We start from the raw sequence: 20,993 nt of genomic DNA on the forward strand, positions 1-20,993 counted from the left end.
TTGTGTGTCTGTTGGTTATTTTAAATGCTTGTATTTGTAGTTCTTGTGTTTCCCTTCCCCTCTTGGGTTTGTGAGCCGCCCTGAGTCCCGCTGGGAATAGGGCAGCATATAAATAAACCTAAACCTACTTAATGTAGTTACTATGTCAGCGAAGTTCCCTACTGTATATGAGACAGAATGCACATGGAGAATGGGAGATTTACAGGTTAGATGGAACTTGATTCCTCAGGAACCAAGCAGCCGTAGCCACATTGATCCCTGATGGAAGAGCAAAAGTAGGGGAATAGTTTTGAATTGTGCAACCATGTATGGGATTTGTTAAGCAGTCAAACCAGCTTTTAGTGGAATATGGCTTTATTTCCCTGGCCTTGCTTTTTAATACTTAATACATCACATGTTCTCCTTTTAAAAAAAACAACCCATCAGGTCTTCTTGGATAACTCATTTATGACTTGTTTCTTAATGCCATTTCAACTTTGTTGCATTTCACACACTCTGAAGAAAAAGTTGTGATAAACAAATTGTCACTTCCACAAAGTTGTGAAATTGAGACAGCAAGACATATGTAATGCCAAGTAATAGGTGAGCTGTAAGCCATTTTTCCCATCCCTCAAGCCTTGCTATGTTGCCTCATTGTGGTGTGAAGGGCGGTATTCCTGGAAGAGATAAGCAAACACCAACTATATATTCCCAGCAGAGTCATCCCAAGGCATGAAGAGCATCCCAACTGCACAGCCTAAAACATATTGGACAATAGAGGCATATGAAGAATCTGTTGGCTGTATACTCTCTATTTATTCAGTTTGTATTGAGGGAGGCTACATTGGAAGAACATGAATGTAGTCTTAAAATTGGAGAAAGAAACCTAAATAATTTGTGTTACGCTGATGACACTACTCTGGTAGCTGAAAATGCAAATGATCTGTAGGTTCTAGTTATGCAAGTGAATGAGCATGTTGTGAAAGTAGGATTAAGATTTAATATAAAGAAGTGAAAATGAATGACAAACAGCCAGCTTTAAAACTGAAAATGAAGATGTTGAGGAAAGCTTCTGCCTTGTAAGATTGATTATCAACAGTAATAGCACCAACAGTCCAGGAATACACCACAGACTAGCACTTGGTAGCCATGAAGATCTTGGAAAATGCACATCTATGTTGGAAGGAAAATCCATCTGTTTCAGTTCTAAGCTGGGAAAAAGATGCTGGAAACAACATGAAGGTTGACTGGAAAGAAAGTTTATTAAAGAGCAGAACCAAACTGTGGTTCTGTGGCAGCTGATCAATTAGCTAGATGAGTTGTCAGATGGTCAGAGCTTTGCATAGCAGCCCTCCAGCTCTTATTGTTCCTCTTTTGAGAGGCAAATGCCGTGTGTTAATAGTATACTTAAATAATGTTCTGCAACAGTTCTCTTGCTTAACACTTAATAGCACTGTTTCTCAATCTTACCAAATTTATGATGTTTCAACTTCAATTCCACACCGGCTGGGGAATTCTGGGACTTTTAAGTTCATACATCTTAAAGTTGCCAAAGTTCCTCTAGAGACTTTTGCATCAAACTGGTAACTTGCAGCTGAAGGCCTTGCCAGAAAAGTATTCTGTCGTGACCCCATCACTGGTTGCCGTGCAAGCCCTGTTATGAGCAAAGGTTTGTTAAGGCATAATTTGTTTCACCCCGGTTAACCGAATGAACTTCACTTATAAAACATCTAAGTCCAAATCAAATAAGCCACAATAATGCAATGTGTGACACTTAATAATTTTGCGATGTGAATGAGTAAGTTTGATGCAGAACAAGGAGACCCTGCAACTTAGTGGGACAAACACTAACAACAACAAAATGTTGAAGGATGTCCATATAAACTGGAATTGGCATAAGCACTGATATATTTCTATCTTTAAAAAAAAACCCATGAATGCCTTCACTTGATAAATAGTCCTGGAACTTATCGGCTTGGACTCAACAGTTCATACTGTTATGTTCTGTTGGACATAAGGAACATGTATTGTTCCTGTATCGTTACTTTAACGTATTGGATTCAGTATGGTAACAGCAGCTTTTATTAAAGGCACAGAGACTTTTTCTATGTAATTGGAAGCTAACTGAACGTGGGCCTTTTGGCTAAAGGGAATCCACCTGATATTTGACATCATAATGAGAGCTTGCAACTGCCATAAGGAAATACCTCAAAAGGCCTGTTTATTTGATAAAAGGCCTGTCCTGTTCACAATTTGTTTTTCATCACAACTATACTCACTTCCAAGAAGTATGTCCACAGTAAGATTCTGTAGATAGTAGCCAGAAGCAGATGGCTTTGAGTCACTTTTTTGCAATTCCAAATAAACCTTTCAGCAGAGGGTGAAATATCACAGGACAGAACAAAGTTGGAACAAATCACTCATTGTCTAAGCTACATGAGCCACACCGTAGTCCTTCTCATAACCCTGAATCTGAAAAACTTAAATGATCTTCTGTGAAATATGGAGGAAGGGCTTCTTCAAAAGAAGCTAAACTCTGCCATCTGGTGGGCACAGAAAGAATCCCATCTTTTAGCACCATGGAGACTGCACTCACCCGCCCACCCCAAAGAATCTGGATTATTTACGTAATTTTCCTTAATGGATCTACAAATGTAAATATATTGTGAAACAGAATGATGCCACCTTGTAAGGTAAACTTCTGCATAAGTTAATAACTTTTAAAGGAAGTTCATGGCCAATAAAGACACACATAATTATCTAATTCTATTTTTGCAACAAGAAAAGTGCTTTTACCACACATGATGAAGCCACTCATAGGGCCATCCCTGTGTCTGCAGAATATTCCCATACTTTATAGGGCAGGGCTGTCAAACTCCTGGCCCACGGGCTGGATGCGTCATGCGCTGGCTATGCCCATGCCCGGTTTAATGAGGGGGGGGGAGTTCCTATATGTCACGTGACATCAAAGTGAAGTGAGTCTGACACCCCTGCTATAGGGGATTATCAACTGATAGTGGTTTGTGCCACATTTTTCCTCAATCTGTAACCACCTGATGGGTTGAAGCATTTAACCCATGTCACATGTCTCCCTATCTCTATTCAAATGTTGAACAGAGTGGAGCATTGAAAGACTTCAGTTTGGTTGGTGGCCTGCTGATGACTCATATAGTATTATATGTTTATAGATCACTTTTTATTGCAATATGATATTTGACTTGCTCTGATTTACATGGGAAGCCACAGCACAGAAGTTTAAACCTTATCAAGGAATTTTTAAATCACTTTCTGAACACAATAGAGAGCCATTTAGGTGTAGTAGTTATGACACTGGGCTAGAAACCAGATGACCATAAATTCTAGTCCTACCTTGGGTACGAAGCCAGCTAGGTAACCTTGGGCCACTTACTCTCATGCTTCAGGAGACAATGGCAAACCACTTTTGAAATCTTTTTACAAAAACTGCAGCCAGTCCCTGGGAATTAACACTTACTCAAAGGCGTGTGCGCGCACGCACGCACACACAGAGCATTCTACAACACAGATTTGAACTTCAATGTTTCGTTTCTGATCCTTTGTCACCATTACAACATTAGTTCAAAGTCTCTACAACTGTTGTTTTAACCTAACCCAACAATGCAAAGAGAATAAATGGTCAGTGTGCGCCAAGATTAGCAAGATCATTAAAAGTGGCAGTGGTGGCATTACTGGTAGAGATGTCCAAGGAAACCAGAGTTAACTTTTACTTAGATCTCAAATGGCCAACCAGTAATGAAAAAGCCCATTATTGTGGATAATGGAAGACAGGGGACTAATATACTAGTGCCAATAAAGCAAGCTGGAGATTACCAGACTCGAAGAAGCAGTTACTGACACACAGTCTTAATTAAATGATGCCTCTCGGATCATAAAGAGTCAGAAGTAACTGAATTTCTGAACAACAAACAGAACCACAACTATAGGTATATTCTGGGATATACAAACAATTTTATTGAAATTTAACAAAATTCAACAAATGCACTTCAAGGCAGAGGAAATAGATATTATACATGTTTGCCTCCAGGATTCCTTTCTGTGCTACAAGAACAGAAAGGGTAGTGCCAGTGGGTTCAGTTCTCCACAACCACACATGCACAGAAGGACCATTAAAACAAAATAGAGCTTTTTGCTTATTCCAAAGATAGTGATATATATATCAATATTTTTGTCTATATACCATCATCTGCTTTCACAGTATCAGCATCCTATATAAAGTAGTCTGCAGAAGAACCTCTCCCTCATCACAGCTGCTATTTGCTTGAGGAGCCGATAGAAACCAAGATGAGAGGGAGGGCAGAATCCCAGCAGAGCAACTGCACAGCTGGAGACACAGTGGACAGGCAAGGAGACTGCCTTGGAGAGAAGAAGAAGATGTCAGCTGCCGATATTCTCCTGGGAATCTACTGCAGCTTAGGAGATGTCAAGCTCGGCAGAAATGAGATCTCCTTTGCACAGAGCCTCCATTTAGATGCCAGTCAAAAAGAGAGCGGGAGCAACTTGCTGTGCAAGCCACAAGGAAAATGAAACCCAATATAGCACAGTACTTTTCTGATCACAGGGCATTTGCTTGCTCAAAAAATAATTACTGGAAGAACATAAAACCAGGTATTTTAGAAATGTAGATACGAGAAAATCTGCTACCAACAAGCCTTTCACTGTCTCCCATGAATCAAATCTCTAGAGTGGAGAGTAGAATATTCCATTTTGAAGGGAAAATGTGACCCAACACTGAGCACACTGCTTCTTCCGGCCTACTTTTGAGTTAAGCTTCTTAATAAGCAGCCTTCTGTTCAATTACTCAAGAAAGTAGTGTAGTTCAGCTCCTTGATGACAATCTAGAATTCATTATGGACCATCGTGCTGAGATGGAGTATTTGTTGGTCCAGCAAGTTTGCCAACTCATCTCGATCCGCAGGATGCTCTTGTTTCACTGCAATGACATATCCTTCCCTAATAAAGATCAGAAATGTCAGATTCCGATTATCACATTATTCACTTTAAAAGTGAATAAAAATTCAGATTTCACTACATAAGGGGGTGTTGGCTATGCGTATACCTTTCTATTCGCAGGTAATCATACACCTGGGAAACCCATAACCTAATTTCTGAATGGCAAAGCAGTGGCAACTGAGGAAACAAATGGCAACTATGCTCCAAGTATCAATCCTAATATGCAACACAGACTTGTAGCTAAGAAAAGCGAAGATAAGAGAGTGAATATGCTGTATCAGTCAGTGGCCCTTCTACTTAGGCTTTTAATGCTTAAAAATGATTGCATGGGCGGAGATGAAAGGATGCACATTTAACTTATTAATATTGAGATGCAACTGTGTACAAAGCTAATTATACTGAACATTGAGGTAGCAATGCCTGAAGTGCTCAGAAAGGCAATGACACACTCTGGGAAAGAAATATGATGTGCAATGAACCCACCCACATTCCAGTTTTAAAGCTCAATACCAAGTCCGATGGGTGGGTAAAAAGGCAGGCAGGCAGGCAAGGATTGTTTGGCTGTACATTGCATATGAAAGCCTCTTCTTAAGAGTGCCTTTAACAAGGTTTGCCTGATCACCTCTCAGCAGCAGGTAGCTCTACATCGTGAAAGCAAGAAGCCTGGGATGAAGAGGTAGGCATACCGCTTCAGTACTTGCTCATCTATCAGTACCATAGCAAAAACATTCCACATTCATACATCTGGGAGAAGGGTAAGGCCCTTCAACATAGAAAAGATGTAACTCTCCTTTGAGATGTGCTGCATTCTCCCCCTATCAGACACTACTTGGTCCAATCCAAGGAGTCTGCCAAAGGAAGATCACAGGATTTTGTTATTAATTGCCAGCAGAGGGAGATGAAGGGGAAAATAAACAGCCAAATTAGAGGGCAAACATCTTGACCGAAGTACAGTTGTCTTAGTAGAGACAGTACAACCTAAGAAAGAGATGGAAACATTTGGCTCTCCAGCAATCCCAGAGAACATGGCCGAAGGTGGAGGATGGTTGAATCTGCAATTCAGCAACACGTGGTGGACCACAGGTGGAGGCTCTCCATGTGCAGCATGGGAAACCAATATGGAAACAAGTTACACAAGAATGAAGAGAGAAGTCTATACTCCTGACATGGGGCTCTCCAGAGAAGGTCCTGGACTATGAATCTCATCAGCTCCAGTTAGCAAAATCACTGGCCCTACAGTCTCACTGTGCTCTAGCATTTATTGGAGGGCTCTAGGTGTGGGAAGGATGCTCTCTTGAAAGACAAATGCTGCCTAAGATACAATCTATTTGGTGCGCTTTAACAGAAAAGCTTCATATCCAGATGCTACTTCACACCTTCTATCTTGCAAAGTTCAAAAAGATGAAACCTGCAAAGGAAATAGTGCAACTCCCAAGGGAAATATAACAAAGAGAGGACAACCTTCTGGTTGGTCTGTTTCCTACGACTCCTTCAAAAATGATTCTGTTTCGAACAGTTTATTAAGTGCAACATTACCCTCCCTGCCTCCACAAAGATATAGTCGAGTATAGTCAAGTCTTTCGGCCTATGCTTATAAGGTAAGTGGCTAAGAAGACAAAGAAGCATAAGAGGTTTTCTTTCTCACCTTTACTCATCTTGGAAGAAATAGGCTGAAATGTCAGTATCAATGTTTGTGTAAGCTGACTGGGGTAATCACGCGGAATATCTGTTCCCAAAAAAGTGCAAGTTGCCCCTCTTAGTGTCAAGACATTTGACATCTGCTGCCCCCTAAGCATCAATGAGCAGCTGTTAAAAAGGTTCTAGTTGACTCAGTGAAGGAAATTTTGAGTAGGCTCCCAATCAAGGCCTGACTTCCCATCTGACACAGGTCCCACTAATATACATCCTTAGACAATATTATGCCTGATAGTCAGAAGTGTGCCCCGTTCCGCAGTTGCTGTCACTGCCTCCAAGCAGAGAAGCGTCAAAGCCCGCTGTCTGTTTGTGCCCCCAATTCATCCTCTGCAGGGACGTGTGGCTGCCTAGCATGGTTTACACGAGGTGCAGTAAAACTGGGCGGATAAGATGTACTGACAGCTCACAGTAACTTTCTCTTGGCTCAGACCTCACAGATGATAACAGGGAAGTCCACATGAATCCGAGGGTGCTCCAGTTTCACCAAGCCCTGGAACAAAAAAGAATACAGTGTGAGTGAAATGTCACCAAAATTAACTTTCAAGAAGCGGGTGGCAATGATCTTTCCACCTAAGACAGATTGTGCTAAAAAAGTGTCTTGCTCATAACCAGAAATCTGAAAACATTATAAAAGCAAGTCGGCTAAGACATGCCAAACTGTTGGACTAAAGATAACTTAAAAGTAGTCATTTATCTGTAGAGACAGACTGAGGAATAGGACCAGAAAGTAGTAAGACCCTTGAAATTTACATCAAACAGCTTACTTATATCACTACAGCAGGGGTAGTCAACCTTTTTATACCTACCACCCACTTTTGTATCTCTGTTAGTAGTAAAATTTTCTAACCGCTCACCGGTTCCACAGTAATGGTGATTTATAAAGTAGGGAAGTAACTTTATTTTATAAAATTTATAAAGCAGACTTACAGCAAACCCCTACCGCCCACCATAAAAGCTGGAACACCCACTAGTGGGCAGTAGGGACCAGGTTGACTACCACTGCACTAGAGGGACCAAACTGTTGTGATCAGATGAGCACACAGGGAAATAGGCGGCTTAATTCTTTCTAATGTGACTTGCAATTGTGAAGTTCACCCCTGAGCTATTTGACTAATGAATCAGGATGACTCCTGGCAACCACATAAAAGAAAAAGAGTAGGACTAAAAAAAAAATTTAACAAAGAGGATTAATATCTCTTATCAAGCTAGGTTTGCTTAGCCCCACTTCTCTACAGCTGCATTTATCATTTTTAACTACATCAGAAGATCTAATCACTAGTATCCATGTCATTCTGTAATTCAAATGTTTTCTATCCATGAAAGATGTCCAAGCTTTTTAAAGAAAACAAACTCATTTGAAAAAAAGGCCAGGGAATAATTGAACGAATGTGAATGAACATAACTAAATAAAAGTGCACTAGAACCTGTCTACAAAATTCTCCCGTAGGAGACATAATATCTTCCAGGGCTGCCTCAGAAAATAGGTTTAAGAAGCTAGATACAGTACAGGAAACAAAACTGTCATATTTTTTTGGTGTATAAGACGCTCCGGAGTTTAAGACGCACCTTAGTTTTGGGGGAGGAAAATGAGAAGAAAAAAAATTCTGCCTCTGCCTACCAGCATCCATGGCATCCAGCTGGCTAGCTTCCTGTCAGTGTGTGAAAGATCATGACTTGGAACACATTGTAACAAGGTCAGACAATTAATAGGCATAGCAATTAAGTCAGCCAATGAGGGCTATTTGGACTCTGAAACAGTGTTTGCTGTGTGAGCAACCAGGAGACAGGAAGGAGCCTAGCTTAGCAGAGAACTGAAAGTGAAACTGCTTGTGTTTTGCTTGTGTTTACTGCTACCTTGGAAAACCTGCTTTTGGTAGTGTACTGTATATTATTATTATTTTGAGTCCTGCTGAATCAGTTACTGAATGTGTTTTCTGAATGTGATTGCTGCTGCAAATTCTGACCAGTCAGGTCAACTTTAGCACTTATTGCAGCCTGATTCAGCATAGCTGATTGGCGGGTGGATCGGACTGCCCAGAATATCCCCAATCAGCTGTTCCAGGCTGCAGGGATTGCCACAGACCATCGCTGCCTCCATACCTCGCAGCTGGTGGGGGTGGGTGGGACTACATTTGGTGTATAAGACGCACCCAAATTTTCACTCTCTTTTTTTGGGGGGAAGGTGCGTCTTATACTCCGAAAAAAACGGTATATTCTTATGTGAGTTTTATCCTATAGATATACTGAATCATAACATAAAACAAAAGAACCAGGTCAGTGTACAGATAGTCCTCAAATTATAACCATTTGTTTAGAAATTGTTCAAAGTTACAGCAGCACTGAAAAAAAAGTGAATTGCAACTGATCCTTGCACTTAAAACTGTTGCAGCACCCCTAAGACTATGTGATCAAAATGTGGGCGCTTGGCAACTGAACATGTATTTACACGGTTCAGACATCATGTAATCATTCTTTGTGACCTTCCCAGCCAGCTATTTGCAAGCAAAGATGAGGGGGAAGCAGGATTCCCTCAACAGCCACACAATTCACTTCCTACTGCAGCGATTCTCTTAACAACCATGGCCAAAACAGTTGTAAAGCTGGGCATGACTCACCAACCAGGCCCCAACTGCTTAAATTGAAGAATATCTGTAGTGCTTAAGGTGCTGGCCTAGAAACTAGGAGACTGTGAGTTCTAGACTTGCCTTAGGAATTAAAGCTAGCTGAGTGAGTTTAGGCTAGTCACTCTCTCTCAGCTGAACCCCCTTAACAGGATGGTGGTTGTTATTATAAGGAAAACAGGAGCAGGAAGAAGTATTATATGCTCATCATCTTGAGTTATTTATGAAAAAAAGAATTAAAAATATTTTAAAAAGTTATGCCACCACTACTTTAATACTATTTTCAAACTGTAAGTGGTAAGTTTTTGAAGTCAAAATGCTAGCTAGGTCTGATACTGGATGCAGAGACAGCATTGCCAATTAACTACGCATTCCTCTGGGCATGCTAGTTAGAGACCAGGGGAAAAAATAAATCTCTTGTATATGCCATGAATCACTACCAAAAAAAAAAAAGAAGCAATGTTTAGTCAAAACAAAACCAAATCAAGTTACAAAGAAAAACCCCTGTACTTTCAAGGATGAAATAAAGGCGCTCTATTGTAATTATTGCCTACTCAGTTATATAATAGAATAGAATTCTTTATTGGCCAAGTGTGGTTGGACACACAAGGAATTTGTCTTTGGTGCATATGCGCTTAATGTACATAAAAAGACAAGATACATTCGTCAAGAATCATAAGATACAACACTTAATTATCGTCATAGGTAATTAAATAAGCAATCAAATCATACTAGAAACAAATAAAACAATATAAATCATAGAGATACAAGCAACAAGGTTATAGTCAGAAGTAGGAGATAGGTAACAGGAAGGATGAGAAGATGACTAGTAATACAGTCTTAGTAAATAGTTTGACAGTGTTGTAGGAATTAGTTGTTTAGCAGAGTGATGGCATTCGGGGGAAAACTGTCCTTGTGTCTAGTTGTTCTGGTGTGCAGTGCCCTATAGCGTCGTTTTGAGGTAGAAGTTAAACAATATGTTTCAACTTCTACCCTCAATTTCTATCTCTGCAGACTTGGATGAACTCATAGATACTGTAACATCATATGTCAGTTTTTGTGAAGACCTGTGTGCTGACTAGAAACCTGCAAATATAAAGTAACAATAAACCTTGGTTCACAGTTAAACTTAAACAGCTATGCCGTACCAAAGAGAAAGCCTACAGAAAGGTGATAAAATGCAGTATAATCAGGCCAGAAAGGTATTAACAAGAGGGGGGAGGGTAGCTACTCAACAAAGGAACCAGCAAACATGAGGAAAACTCTTAAAAATATCACTGGTTACAGCAAACCTCCTTACCAGGCTGAAGGAAATCAACAACTGGCAGATGACTTGAATATGTTTTACTGTAGGTTTGAGAGAAAACTATTACCTATCTCCACAATCCCCATCTCAGATGCACCAATAACCAAGCCTCCGACAACTGACCCCATCCCATTGGGCCCACCATCTCTGGTAATTACAGAAAATGAAATGCAAGGTTTATTTCACAGGAAAAAAAACAGGAAAAGACCCCAACCCAGACAAGATAACTCCTTCTTGTTTAAAAGCTTGTGCTGACCAACTGGCCCCCATCTTCACCTAAATCTTTAATAAATCACTAGAGATATGTTATGTTCCTTCTTATTTCAAACTCTCTATCATCATCCCAGTGCTGAAGAAACCCTCCATCAATGACAACCGGTTGCTCGAACACTGGTAGTTATGAAAACCATCACCTACATTCTCTGCTTTTTAGTCTCTCGTATTTCATTTGGATTGTTTAAAAAAACAAATATGGAATATACTAACGATCTGTTTATGCTTAAGATTATGTGGTTTACCTTCAGACAGAAATGAGACATTTATTCCTTCAAAGGAATAAATCAATATATCAAAATTACAATGTTTCACTTTGAATAAATATTTCAAATGTCAGGTATAGCAGAAATCCCAGAGGAGGAAGCAGGCTGAAATAGACTCCAATTATTCCAACTGCAAGTGTTTCAAAATCTCTGCTGCAGAATCAAACATCTTTCCTCAGATGGTAGAAAGCAATCTTAAAGGTTCTTATTTTCTTACAATAAAACCAATCTTACAAATCCAATCCAGCAATACATTTTTTTTCCTCACAAGGCTTGCAAAATCTAGAAATTAATCGAGTTCTCCCTAATTTGTTGCATATTGGATCAGAATCTGGGAGCTTCTATCAAGTGTGAAGATGACCAGATTGAAAAGGCTGGATCACACCCTCTTGCTTAAGTGTTCTGAAGTCTTCATTTGAATCCAAAACACAACAATAAACATTACCTGAGGTATCAGGTTCTTGTGAATTCTTTTGAGCTTGGCACGCTTCCTCCCATTCTTGGTGATTATTGTCTCCTCATAAAACTCATGTGCAAGGTCACCATCCTCATCATAATACATAGAGCTGAAAGGAAAAGAGAAAATTTGAAAGGAAGTATCAACCAAAGACAAAACGATGAAGCAGTGTACAGATCAGGTTAACTTATTAGAAGATAGATGACATCTGCTGCTGCCAACAGGCTTCAGCTGAACCATGGCAAGACCGAATGGCTTTCAGTGCACGGAACGTCAAAATCTGAGACTCTGATGTCTTTTGACTTCTGGATGGGGTGGCACTACCCCAGGCAGACCTGATTTGCACCTTGGGGATTCTCCTGGACTCATGGCTCCTGCTTGAAGAAGAGGTGGCAATCATGGCTAGGACAGCCTTTGTATAACTTCAGGTTGTGTAGAAGTTGCAGCCTTTCCTGGATCAGGAGTCCCTGTGCTCAACCATTCAAGCCCTGGTCATCTCATGTCTGGACTACTGAAATGTGCTCTACATGGGACTATCCTTCGGAAGCCACAACTCTATGTGGTAGTTTGGGGCGTCCTCTACTAGAGTGGTCTATGTTATACTGCCAGTTTGCAAGTTGCTGCCAGTTTGCTTCTGGGTGCAATTCAAGGTGTTGGTTATTACTTTTAAAGCTTTTCATGGCATGAGTCCAGGTCACTTGAGGAACTCTCTTACCCCAATGGGATTGATCTGCCCACCCATGCCGGCAGAAGCATGCTGCGGACATCTGTCAGTCAGGGATTTCCAGCTGGTGGAGTCCAGAGCAGCCTTCTCTGACGTGGAACATTGTGCCCTTTGGGATGAAGTCTGCTCCAACCCTCCTGACTTTTCATAAGGACCTAAAGACATGACTCTGCCAGTTGACAGGGGTATCAATTAGGGAGCTTCATGCTAGAAGTGACTGATGGACCAATAGAGATCCCACCTACCTCCCATCCGGCTCCCTTCATCTCCATCTTTTAGTCATAAAACAATTTAAATGTTATTATATATTGTATTGTATTGTATTGTATTGTTTGTGTGTGTGTGTGTGTGTGTGTGTATGTGTGTGTGTATGGCTTATTACTTTTAATGTTGTAAGCTCCCAGAATCTCTTCGCAGTGAGAGGAGCAGCCAACAGATTTAATAATAATTTTTTTGTATGTTGGTTATTTTTTATTTTTTTAAAAAAAATATTGATTTAATACGTGGGATGAAGCATACTTTTAAAACAAACTTTATATAGTGACACTGATTTCAAATCATGAAGATGAAGTCTCAAATGGATTCTGCTGCAAGTTGGAACAAACAATAGTGTGCATCACTTCTCGCCATGTTCTATGATTTCTCATCATGTTCTAGTTCAATAAAACATGCAGATAATTACCATTTTATATGACACTCATTAACAACAATTAAGATGAAAGGGGAGACTTCTCTTGAGGCTCAACCTATCATTAAAAACTTTAAATATATTTACAGAAATGTGAAATACCTCAAAGATATCTAAACCACACATTTTTGTTATTTGCTTAAAAAAAGAAAAAGTAGAAAAACTGTTTAGTGGCAAGTATGCATTAATATACCAGAAATATCCAATATAATTGGGATTAATTCCAAACGGTCTCCTTATACAGGTAGTCCTCAACTTACAACAGTTCATTTAGTGATCGTTCAAAGTTACAACAGCACTGGAAAAAGTGACTTACAGCCATTTTTCACAGTTATGACCTTTGCAGTATCACCATAATCATGTAATCAAAATTCAGATGCTTGGCAATTGGTTCATGTTTATCACTGAAGCTGTGTCCCAAGGTCATGTGATCAACTTTTGTAACCTTCCGACAAGCACAGTAAATGGGGAAACCAGATTCACTTAACAACCAGGTTACTAGCATATCAACTACAGTGATTCATTTAACAACTGTGGCAAGAAGTTTTAAAATGGGGCAAAATTCACTTAACAAATGTCTCACTTAACAGAAATTTAGGGCTCTTTTGTGGTCGTAAGTTGAGGACTAACTGTATTTCATTGAAAGATTCAGATCATCATTTGCTACATACATATAAGTTACTTTTTCTGGTAACTGACTGCTTCAAACTGTACATTTAAATAGTCTAATGTATCTAGATTGTCTAATTTCAGACACACTGCACTAACAATCTTGGGTTCTGCAGTAAAACAATGTTCAGATAACTGAAGATGTTTACATTTGTTTTTTCCATACTTGCAACACCAAATGAATGCAGATTTGTATTTTGCCTTAATAATTAATGGAAGCAGAATGAATGAGAATTGGAGAAAGAAACTGGAACAGTCAAGCATGTACAAATGAGAAGTAAAACGCTGCAGTCAGACTGCAATGACATTTCATTTAGGAACCCTCAACCACTAATAGGGAGACAGACATGCCATTTTTGCCTACTCACAACGTGAATTGTAAGATTATAGCGTTGGAAGGACTAGCAAATCCAACAGCTGACTCAATGTACAAATCCCTGACAGATGGCTGTTCAGGAAACACAACCAAGGAAAAGAAATTACTGAACCTCTGTATTAAGTTTTACAGTTAAGCCCATTTAGTATCAGCATGTTATTTGCAAAATTCAGCTCAGGAACTTGCTTTTCTGTAGTATAATTTAAATCCCTTATTCTGTTCTTTGGGATGATGATACACTGGACTTTTTTGTAGTGCACATTCAGATAAAAGTTCTGCTATATTTCCCCTTCCTACTTTCAGCCTTTTCAATGCTAAATATTTCTCGATCTTCTCTATTCATTAGATTTGATATATTGTCTTCTGATCGTCTTCATAACTCTTTTGGGCATTTGATCCTAATTTTTCCAAATCTTCTTTAAGAAGTGTTGCTATCTGGATAATTTTCATATCTGCTAACAGTTATCAGTGATGTTGCTCCTGACAATTGAGCTAAATCTGAACTACAAAAACTACTGAATTATGTATGATGTTTTGCTTCAAAGATTTTGCAGAATGTGCTGCAAAACATTTCAGATGGTGAATCGATGTCAGAGTAAAAAGCCATTATCACAAGCAATCTGGAACAAGAGAGCTATAAACTAAGACTTCTCACTCTCAATAAGTACAATTGATAATAGATCATCAAAGTTCTCAAGGAGGTATAATTATTTTGCAACAAAATTCAAAATTAAAGTGCCCCTACCTCTTTCTTTTCCACTGAACCTCCATGGGGGCATTTTTTTTACTATGCATTTGAAGAGCATTATATATTTTGCACAAAATAAATATAGAGGAAGCAAGGTAAATTCTTTAAGTTGTTTATTTTCTCGCTCCAGAACAATTCTACCACAGCAAAATGATGAATTTATTATTTCTCCTGAGGTATTTCTAACAACCAGAGAGATAGACGATTTCTTCTATGCTATTGCAATACCTGAGGTATGCAATAGAGGTATTGCAATACCTCCATTGCAATTATTTTACTTTTCAGCAAGCAAAAATCTGGAAAAGGCTCCAAGGCTGGGAAAGAGGGAAGGAAGAGAAGACGAGCAGCAGCGAGGTGGATGGATCCAGTCACAGTGGCAATGAATGCAGCATTGAAACCCCGAATAACGAAATGATAGTCACGGACAAAATCGGTGTGGTCGCTAAGAGTCGGAAAGGACTTGGCACATCATCACCCAATGGAGTTATCCGCGAACTGGTGGACTGAAGGCCCTGGCCAGGTTTCCCAAAGTAGCATCTCAGGAGCGGCTCTGTCCGAAACGAAAGCTCCGATGGTGGTGGTCTTTGAGTCATTCCGAAGTCGTCGGATGACGGAGGGAGAAGTATAGGGAGATCGGGCAGCTTCAATCTCCTTTTTTCCCCTTCCACACCGCGAGCGACCGAAACAAGGAGGGCACCTGGAGAGAAGCACCTGCCGCCCTCCTTACTTGAAGGCCGATGCTCGGGGCAGGCAGGGAAAAAGCTGAGCTTGCAAGACCGCCTAGCCTGCCCGGTCCCGTCCCCACTCCCCCCACACCCAGCTTCCCTCTTACCCGCGGCGGGTGAAGACGAAGGGGGTAGCCGAACAGAATCCCCGACCTCGAGCCAGCGTCTGATCGCCGGTTGACCTTTCGGAGCCGCCTGGCCCACCCGAGCCAAAGAGCCAGAGGCCTCGAGACTTGGAGCCGCTGGCACCCATGGCTCAGAGCAGCAGCGGCGGCAGCAGCATGACCGCCAAAGGAGGGACGAGACGCCCGACGATCCCCGGAGGCCAGCAACGGATCCGGCCTCGCGCCGGAAATTCGCCCCTCCCCATGGCGTAACTTCCGGCACCGCCCATTCCGAAAGTCCACTTCTGCGGGGGGAGGCGGCGCTTTACGAAGGGCTCGAGTCCATAGACTCCAGCCGCAACTTCCGGTTGGCTCTGGATCTGATGATAATGCTCAGGGCAAGCCGGCTGCGAGTGGGCCGGATCTGAGGAAACCTGCTGAGGCCTTGGAAGATGTCCCGTTATCCGCTCAAGCGAATTAGATTTAGATTTAGATTTTATTAATATTTGTAGGCCGCCCTTTTCCCTGAGGGGACTCAGGGCGGCTCACATAAAATCGGGGAGGGGGAATACAGACGTTAAGATAGAGACATATAATAAAATAGTCAACATCCTTGTCCCCAGGCCTGACGGGCGAGCCAGTTCTTAAGGGCTATGCGGAAATCCTGGACGGTGGAGAGGGTGCGAATCTCTACGGGGAGCTCGTTCCAAAGGGTCGGGGCTACTACTGAGAAGGCCCTCCTCCTTGTAGTTGCCAGCCGACACTGGCTGGCCGATGGGATGCGGAGGAGGCCTAATCTATGTGATCTTATTGGTCGCAGGGATGTAATTGGCAGAAGGCGGTCTCTCAAGTATCCAGATCCACTGCCATGTAGGGCTTTATGGGTGACTAATAGCACCTTGAAGCGCATCCGGAGATCGACAGGTAGCCAGCGCAGCTCGCGGAGGATAGGTGTTATGCGGGTGAACCGAGGTGCACCCACAATCACTCGCGCGGCCGCGTTCTGTACTAGCTGAAGTCGCCGGATGCTCTTCAAGGGCAGCCCCATGTAGAGCACATTGCAGTATTCCAGCCTAGAGGTCACAAGGGCCCGGGTGACTGTTGTGAGAGCCTCCCGATTCAGGTAGGGTCGCAACTGGCGCACCAGGCGAACCTGGGCGAATGCCCCCCTGGTCACAGCCATTAAATGGTGGTCAAACGATAGCTGTGGATCCAGGAGGACTCCTAAGTTGCGAACCCTTTCTGAGGGGTATAGAATTTGACCCCCCAGCCTGAGTGATGGAATATTGGTCGAATCTTTGGGAGGGAAACACAACAGCCACTCGGTCTTTTCTGGGTTGAGTACAAGCTTGTTAACCCTCATCCAGTCCATAACAGCTTCAAGGCCCCGGTTCATCACGTCTGCCGCTTCATTGAGTTGGCACGGGGCGGACAGATACAATTGAGTATCGTCCGCATATTGATGGTATCTAATCCCGTGCCTGCGAATGATCTCTCCCAGCGGTTTCATGTAGATGTTGAATAGTAGGGGGGATAAGACCGAGCCCTGAGGCACCCCATAAGTTAGGGGCCTAGGGGACGATCTCTGCCCCCCCACTAACACCGACTGCGACCTGTCCGAGAGGTAGGAGAACCACCGCAACACGGTGCCTCCCACTCCCACCTCCCGCAGTCGTCGCAGAAGGATACCATGGTCGATGGTATCGAAAGCCGCTGAGAGGTCAAGGAGGACCAGGATGGAGGAGTGTCCTCCATCTCTGGCTCTCCAGAGATCATCGATCAATGCGACCAAAGCGGTTTCTGTGCTGTAACCGGGTCTGAAGCCTGACTGGAAGGGGTCTAGATAGTTTGCTTCCTCCAAGGACCGCTGGAGCTGGAAGGCCACCACCTTCTCGACAACCTTCCCCAGGAAGGGGAGGTTGGAAACTGGACGATAGTTATTAAGGATAGCTGGATCCAAAGATGGCTTCTTCAGGAGGGGTCTCACCACCGCCGCTTTCAGTGCGGCGGGGAAGTTCCCCTCCCGAAGCGAGGCGGTCACAACCGCCTGGATCCAGCCTCGTGTCACCTCACTGCAGTTAGTAACCAGCCATGAGGGACACGGATCCAGTACACAGGTGGAGGTACTTACAGCCCTCATGGCCTTGTCCACATCCCCGGGGGTAACGTCCTGAAACTCAACCCAGAGCTGTTCTAGTTGGTCCTCCTGTGCCTCGGCTGGAACTGCGGGGGTGGAGTCCAAGTCCGACCGAAACCGAGCAATTTTGTCCGCTAAGAATTGGGCATAATCTTCAGCTCTGCCCTGCAAGGGTTCCCCCGCTTCCCTTTTATTCAATAGGGAGCGGGTTATCCTAAACAGGGCGGCTGGGCGAGACTCAGCGGACGCAACCAAGGTGGCTATGTGAGATCTTTTTGCAGCCCTAAGTGCCCTGGTGTATTCCTTGGTGCAGGTGGTTACCATTGCTCGGTTCGATTCGGACTTATCGGACCTCCAACGGTGCTCTAGGCATCTCCTCCGGCGCTTCATCTCCCGGAGTTCCTCGATGAACCAAGGAGGTCTCCGGGATCCGCCGCCTCGGAGGGGCCGCAGTGGCGCAATCCGGTCGAGGGCCTCCGATGCTGCCGAGTGCCACGCAGCAACCAGAGTCTCTACCGGACTGTGGGCGAAAATGTCAGGAATAACCCCAAGCTCTGTCTGGAACCTTGACGGTTCCATAAGGCGCCTGGGGCGGAACCACCTGGTCGGTTCCTCCTCCCTACAGTGGGGGTTTGGCCTCTTTTGAAAGGCCCGCTGGGACGATTTCTTACGGAGTGATCCGTATTTGTTTCTTAGCGGATACCATATACAATTGCTATAGACTCGACAGAGCGCTGTGTTTTTTAATGCTGTCCCATGCTATTAATACACAACCAATTTATAATTCATAGTCATCCATTGTATCAAAGTGCTATGGTGCTTTTGTGTTAAGCTTGAATGCTATTTTATTTCATGTATTTTGGATGAAGGAATGATCATCTCACGAAGACCATGGCAGCTATTTGAGTCAAGCTATAGTAGGAGATATGGTTTATTAGCAGCCCATAATATAAGTGCCCAAATAATTTTCATGTAAACACTTTATCTCTTCTAAGAGCTCAGGAAGGCATAGGCATCCCTTATTTTGTTGTCCTTATATCCTAGTGAAGTGAGAGTTAGATCCACAATTCAATCTGTGTTAAGACTTAAGGTAAACGTGGGTTGCCCCAGTCTATTGTTACACATCTAAGCTGTGCTGCCCAGAAGGTAATTTTAGTAATACCAGTAGTTGATAATTTGTTTGGTAATATGCTGCATGTGATTTCATGAATACCTACACGTGAAACTCGAAAAATTAGAATATCATGCAAAAGTTTTTATTTCAGTAATGCAACTTAAAAGGTGAAACTAATATATGAGATAGACTCATTATATGCAAAGCAAGATAGTTCAAGCCGTGATTTGTCATAATTAAGATGATTATGGCGTACAGCTTATGAAAACTCCAAATCCACCATCTCAGAAAATTAGAATATTACATGCAATCAATAAAACAAGGATTGTACATAGAACAATATCGGACCTCTGAAAAGTATAAGCATGCATATGTACTCAGTACTTGGTTTGGCCCCCTTTGCAGCAATTACTGCCTCAATGCGGCATGGCATGGAAGCTAACAGCCTGTGGCACTGCTGAGGGGTTATGGAAGACCAGGATGCTTCAATAGTGGCCTTCAGCTTTTCTGCATTGTTTGGTCTTATATGATGGCTGTGTTGACCCTGGTCTTAATGAAGCTCAGTGGTCCAAAGTCCTCTTTTCTGATGAGAGCAACTTTTGCCAAAAGCACCAAAAACTGGCTCAATGACCATGGGATTACTGTGCTTGATTGGCCTCTCCATTCTTCCTCCATACTCTGGGTCCTTGGTTTCCAAATGGGATGCAAAAGTTGCTCTCATCAGAAAAGAGGACTTTGGACCACTGTGCTTCATTAAGATCAGGGTCAACGCAACTGTTTACCAGATTATTTTGGAACACTTCATACTTCCTTCTGCAGACGAGCTTTATGGGGATGCTGACTTCATTTTCCAGCTGCCCACACTGCCAAAAGCACCAAAACCTGGTTCAATGACTGTTGGATTACTGTGCTTGATTGGCCAGCAAACTCACCTGACTTGAACCCCATAGAGAATCTATGGGGCATCACCAAGAGAAAGATGAGACATGAGACCGAACAATGCAGAAGAGCTGAAGGCCCTGGTCTTCCATAACACCTCAGCAGTGCCACAGGCTGATAGCTTCCATGCTACGCCGCATTGAGACAGTAATTGCTGCGAAAGGGGCCCAAACCAAGTACTGAGTACATATGCATGCTTATACTTTTCAGAGGTCCGATATTGTTATATGTACAATCCTTGTTTTATTGATTGCATGTAATATTCTAATTTTCTGAGATGGTGGATTTGGGGTTTTCATGAGCTGTAAGCCATAATCATCACAATTATGACAAATCACGGCTTGAACTATCTTGCTTTGCATGTAATGAGTTTTATCTCATATACTAGTTTCACCTTTTAAGTTGCATTACTGAAATAAATGAACTTTTGCATGATATTCTAATTTTTCGAGTTTCACCTGTATACAGGAAACACTGCATATTGTTTATAATTGGTTTAAATTCCAGTTTATTTAGTAGCCACACCACCATTTGCCCAAAACTTCAAGAAGCGTACATGAAATAATTTTGTGTATTATAACAATTAAAAAGTCAAATTTTATGCAAAAAATTTTTAGGCCATGTTTATTTGATATAGGCAGAATTGTTTTACATAAGATAATGATGGGTATATAAATAAGTTTTAAGTGGCTCTACTCTTTCATAAGGGGGAAGTGTGGCAAATGATGAATATTGATCACCATAAAATTGAGGATTTGAGGATTTTTTCACATTGGAAGATGTTCTCAGATCACAACTGCTATTTGTATATCCATGCTGCCATGGGGGTTCCAGCTGAGGTGGTTAATTCCGCAACATAAGGATCTCAGATCCTTTTCCATGGTAAATACTTTTGTTTTGTATGTATATTTGCTATATCAAGTATTAATCTATTTAAAAACACTGGAAAGTTACAGGGTTTGGATATATATATATATATATTTCCATATAAAAGAAACATGGTACATCAATGCAGCAATGTAGACATAGCACAATAGTTTTGCTGAAAATTTTTTATCTTAGTTGGAAAAAGATAAGATGTAGTATTTGTTTTCTTTATTGTCTCTCAATAGTCCACACAAAAGGTTCCAGCAATAATACTTCAGCCAGAATCTAAACCGAGCTTTTTAAACGGCTTTTTTTT

At 42.0% G+C, this 20,993-nt stretch overlaps 1 protein-coding gene across 4 annotated transcripts; it reads right to left on the reverse strand.

Moving 5' to 3' along the window:
• Nucleotides 1-427: 427 nt before the first annotated feature.
• TUSC2 (tumor suppressor 2, mitochondrial calcium regulator) lies at nucleotides 428-15,894 on the reverse strand. 4 transcript variants are annotated; one of them, XR_004254715.1, is made up of 5 exons: nucleotides 15,624-15,894; nucleotides 11,575-11,695; nucleotides 7,094-7,153; nucleotides 1,450-1,633; nucleotides 428-656 (listed from the first exon to the last, which is right to left on the reverse strand). XR_004254715.1 is itself a non-coding variant. In XM_032209954.1 (4 exons), the coding sequence occupies exons 1-4, from the start codon at nucleotides 15,767-15,769 to the stop codon at nucleotides 1,613-1,615; spliced, it is 348 nt and encodes a 115-aa protein (XP_032065845.1). In that variant the 5' UTR covers nucleotides 15,770-15,894; the 3' UTR covers nucleotides 428-1,612. The 4 variants fall into 4 exon arrangements, 3 of the variants coding, with proteins under 3 accessions (XP_032065845.1, XP_032065844.1, XP_032065846.1); XM_032209954.1 differs by having other exon boundaries at nucleotides 428-1,633; XM_032209953.1 differs by lacking the exons at nucleotides 428-656; nucleotides 1,450-1,633 and adding an exon at nucleotides 3,943-4,968.
• Nucleotides 15,895-20,993: the final 5,099 nt, after the last annotated feature.

This window comes from Thamnophis elegans, chromosome 2, assembly GCF_009769535.1.
Source record: "Thamnophis elegans isolate rThaEle1 chromosome 2, rThaEle1.pri, whole genome shotgun sequence".
Taxonomy (NCBI): Eukaryota; Metazoa; Chordata; class Lepidosauria; order Squamata; family Colubridae; genus Thamnophis; species Thamnophis elegans.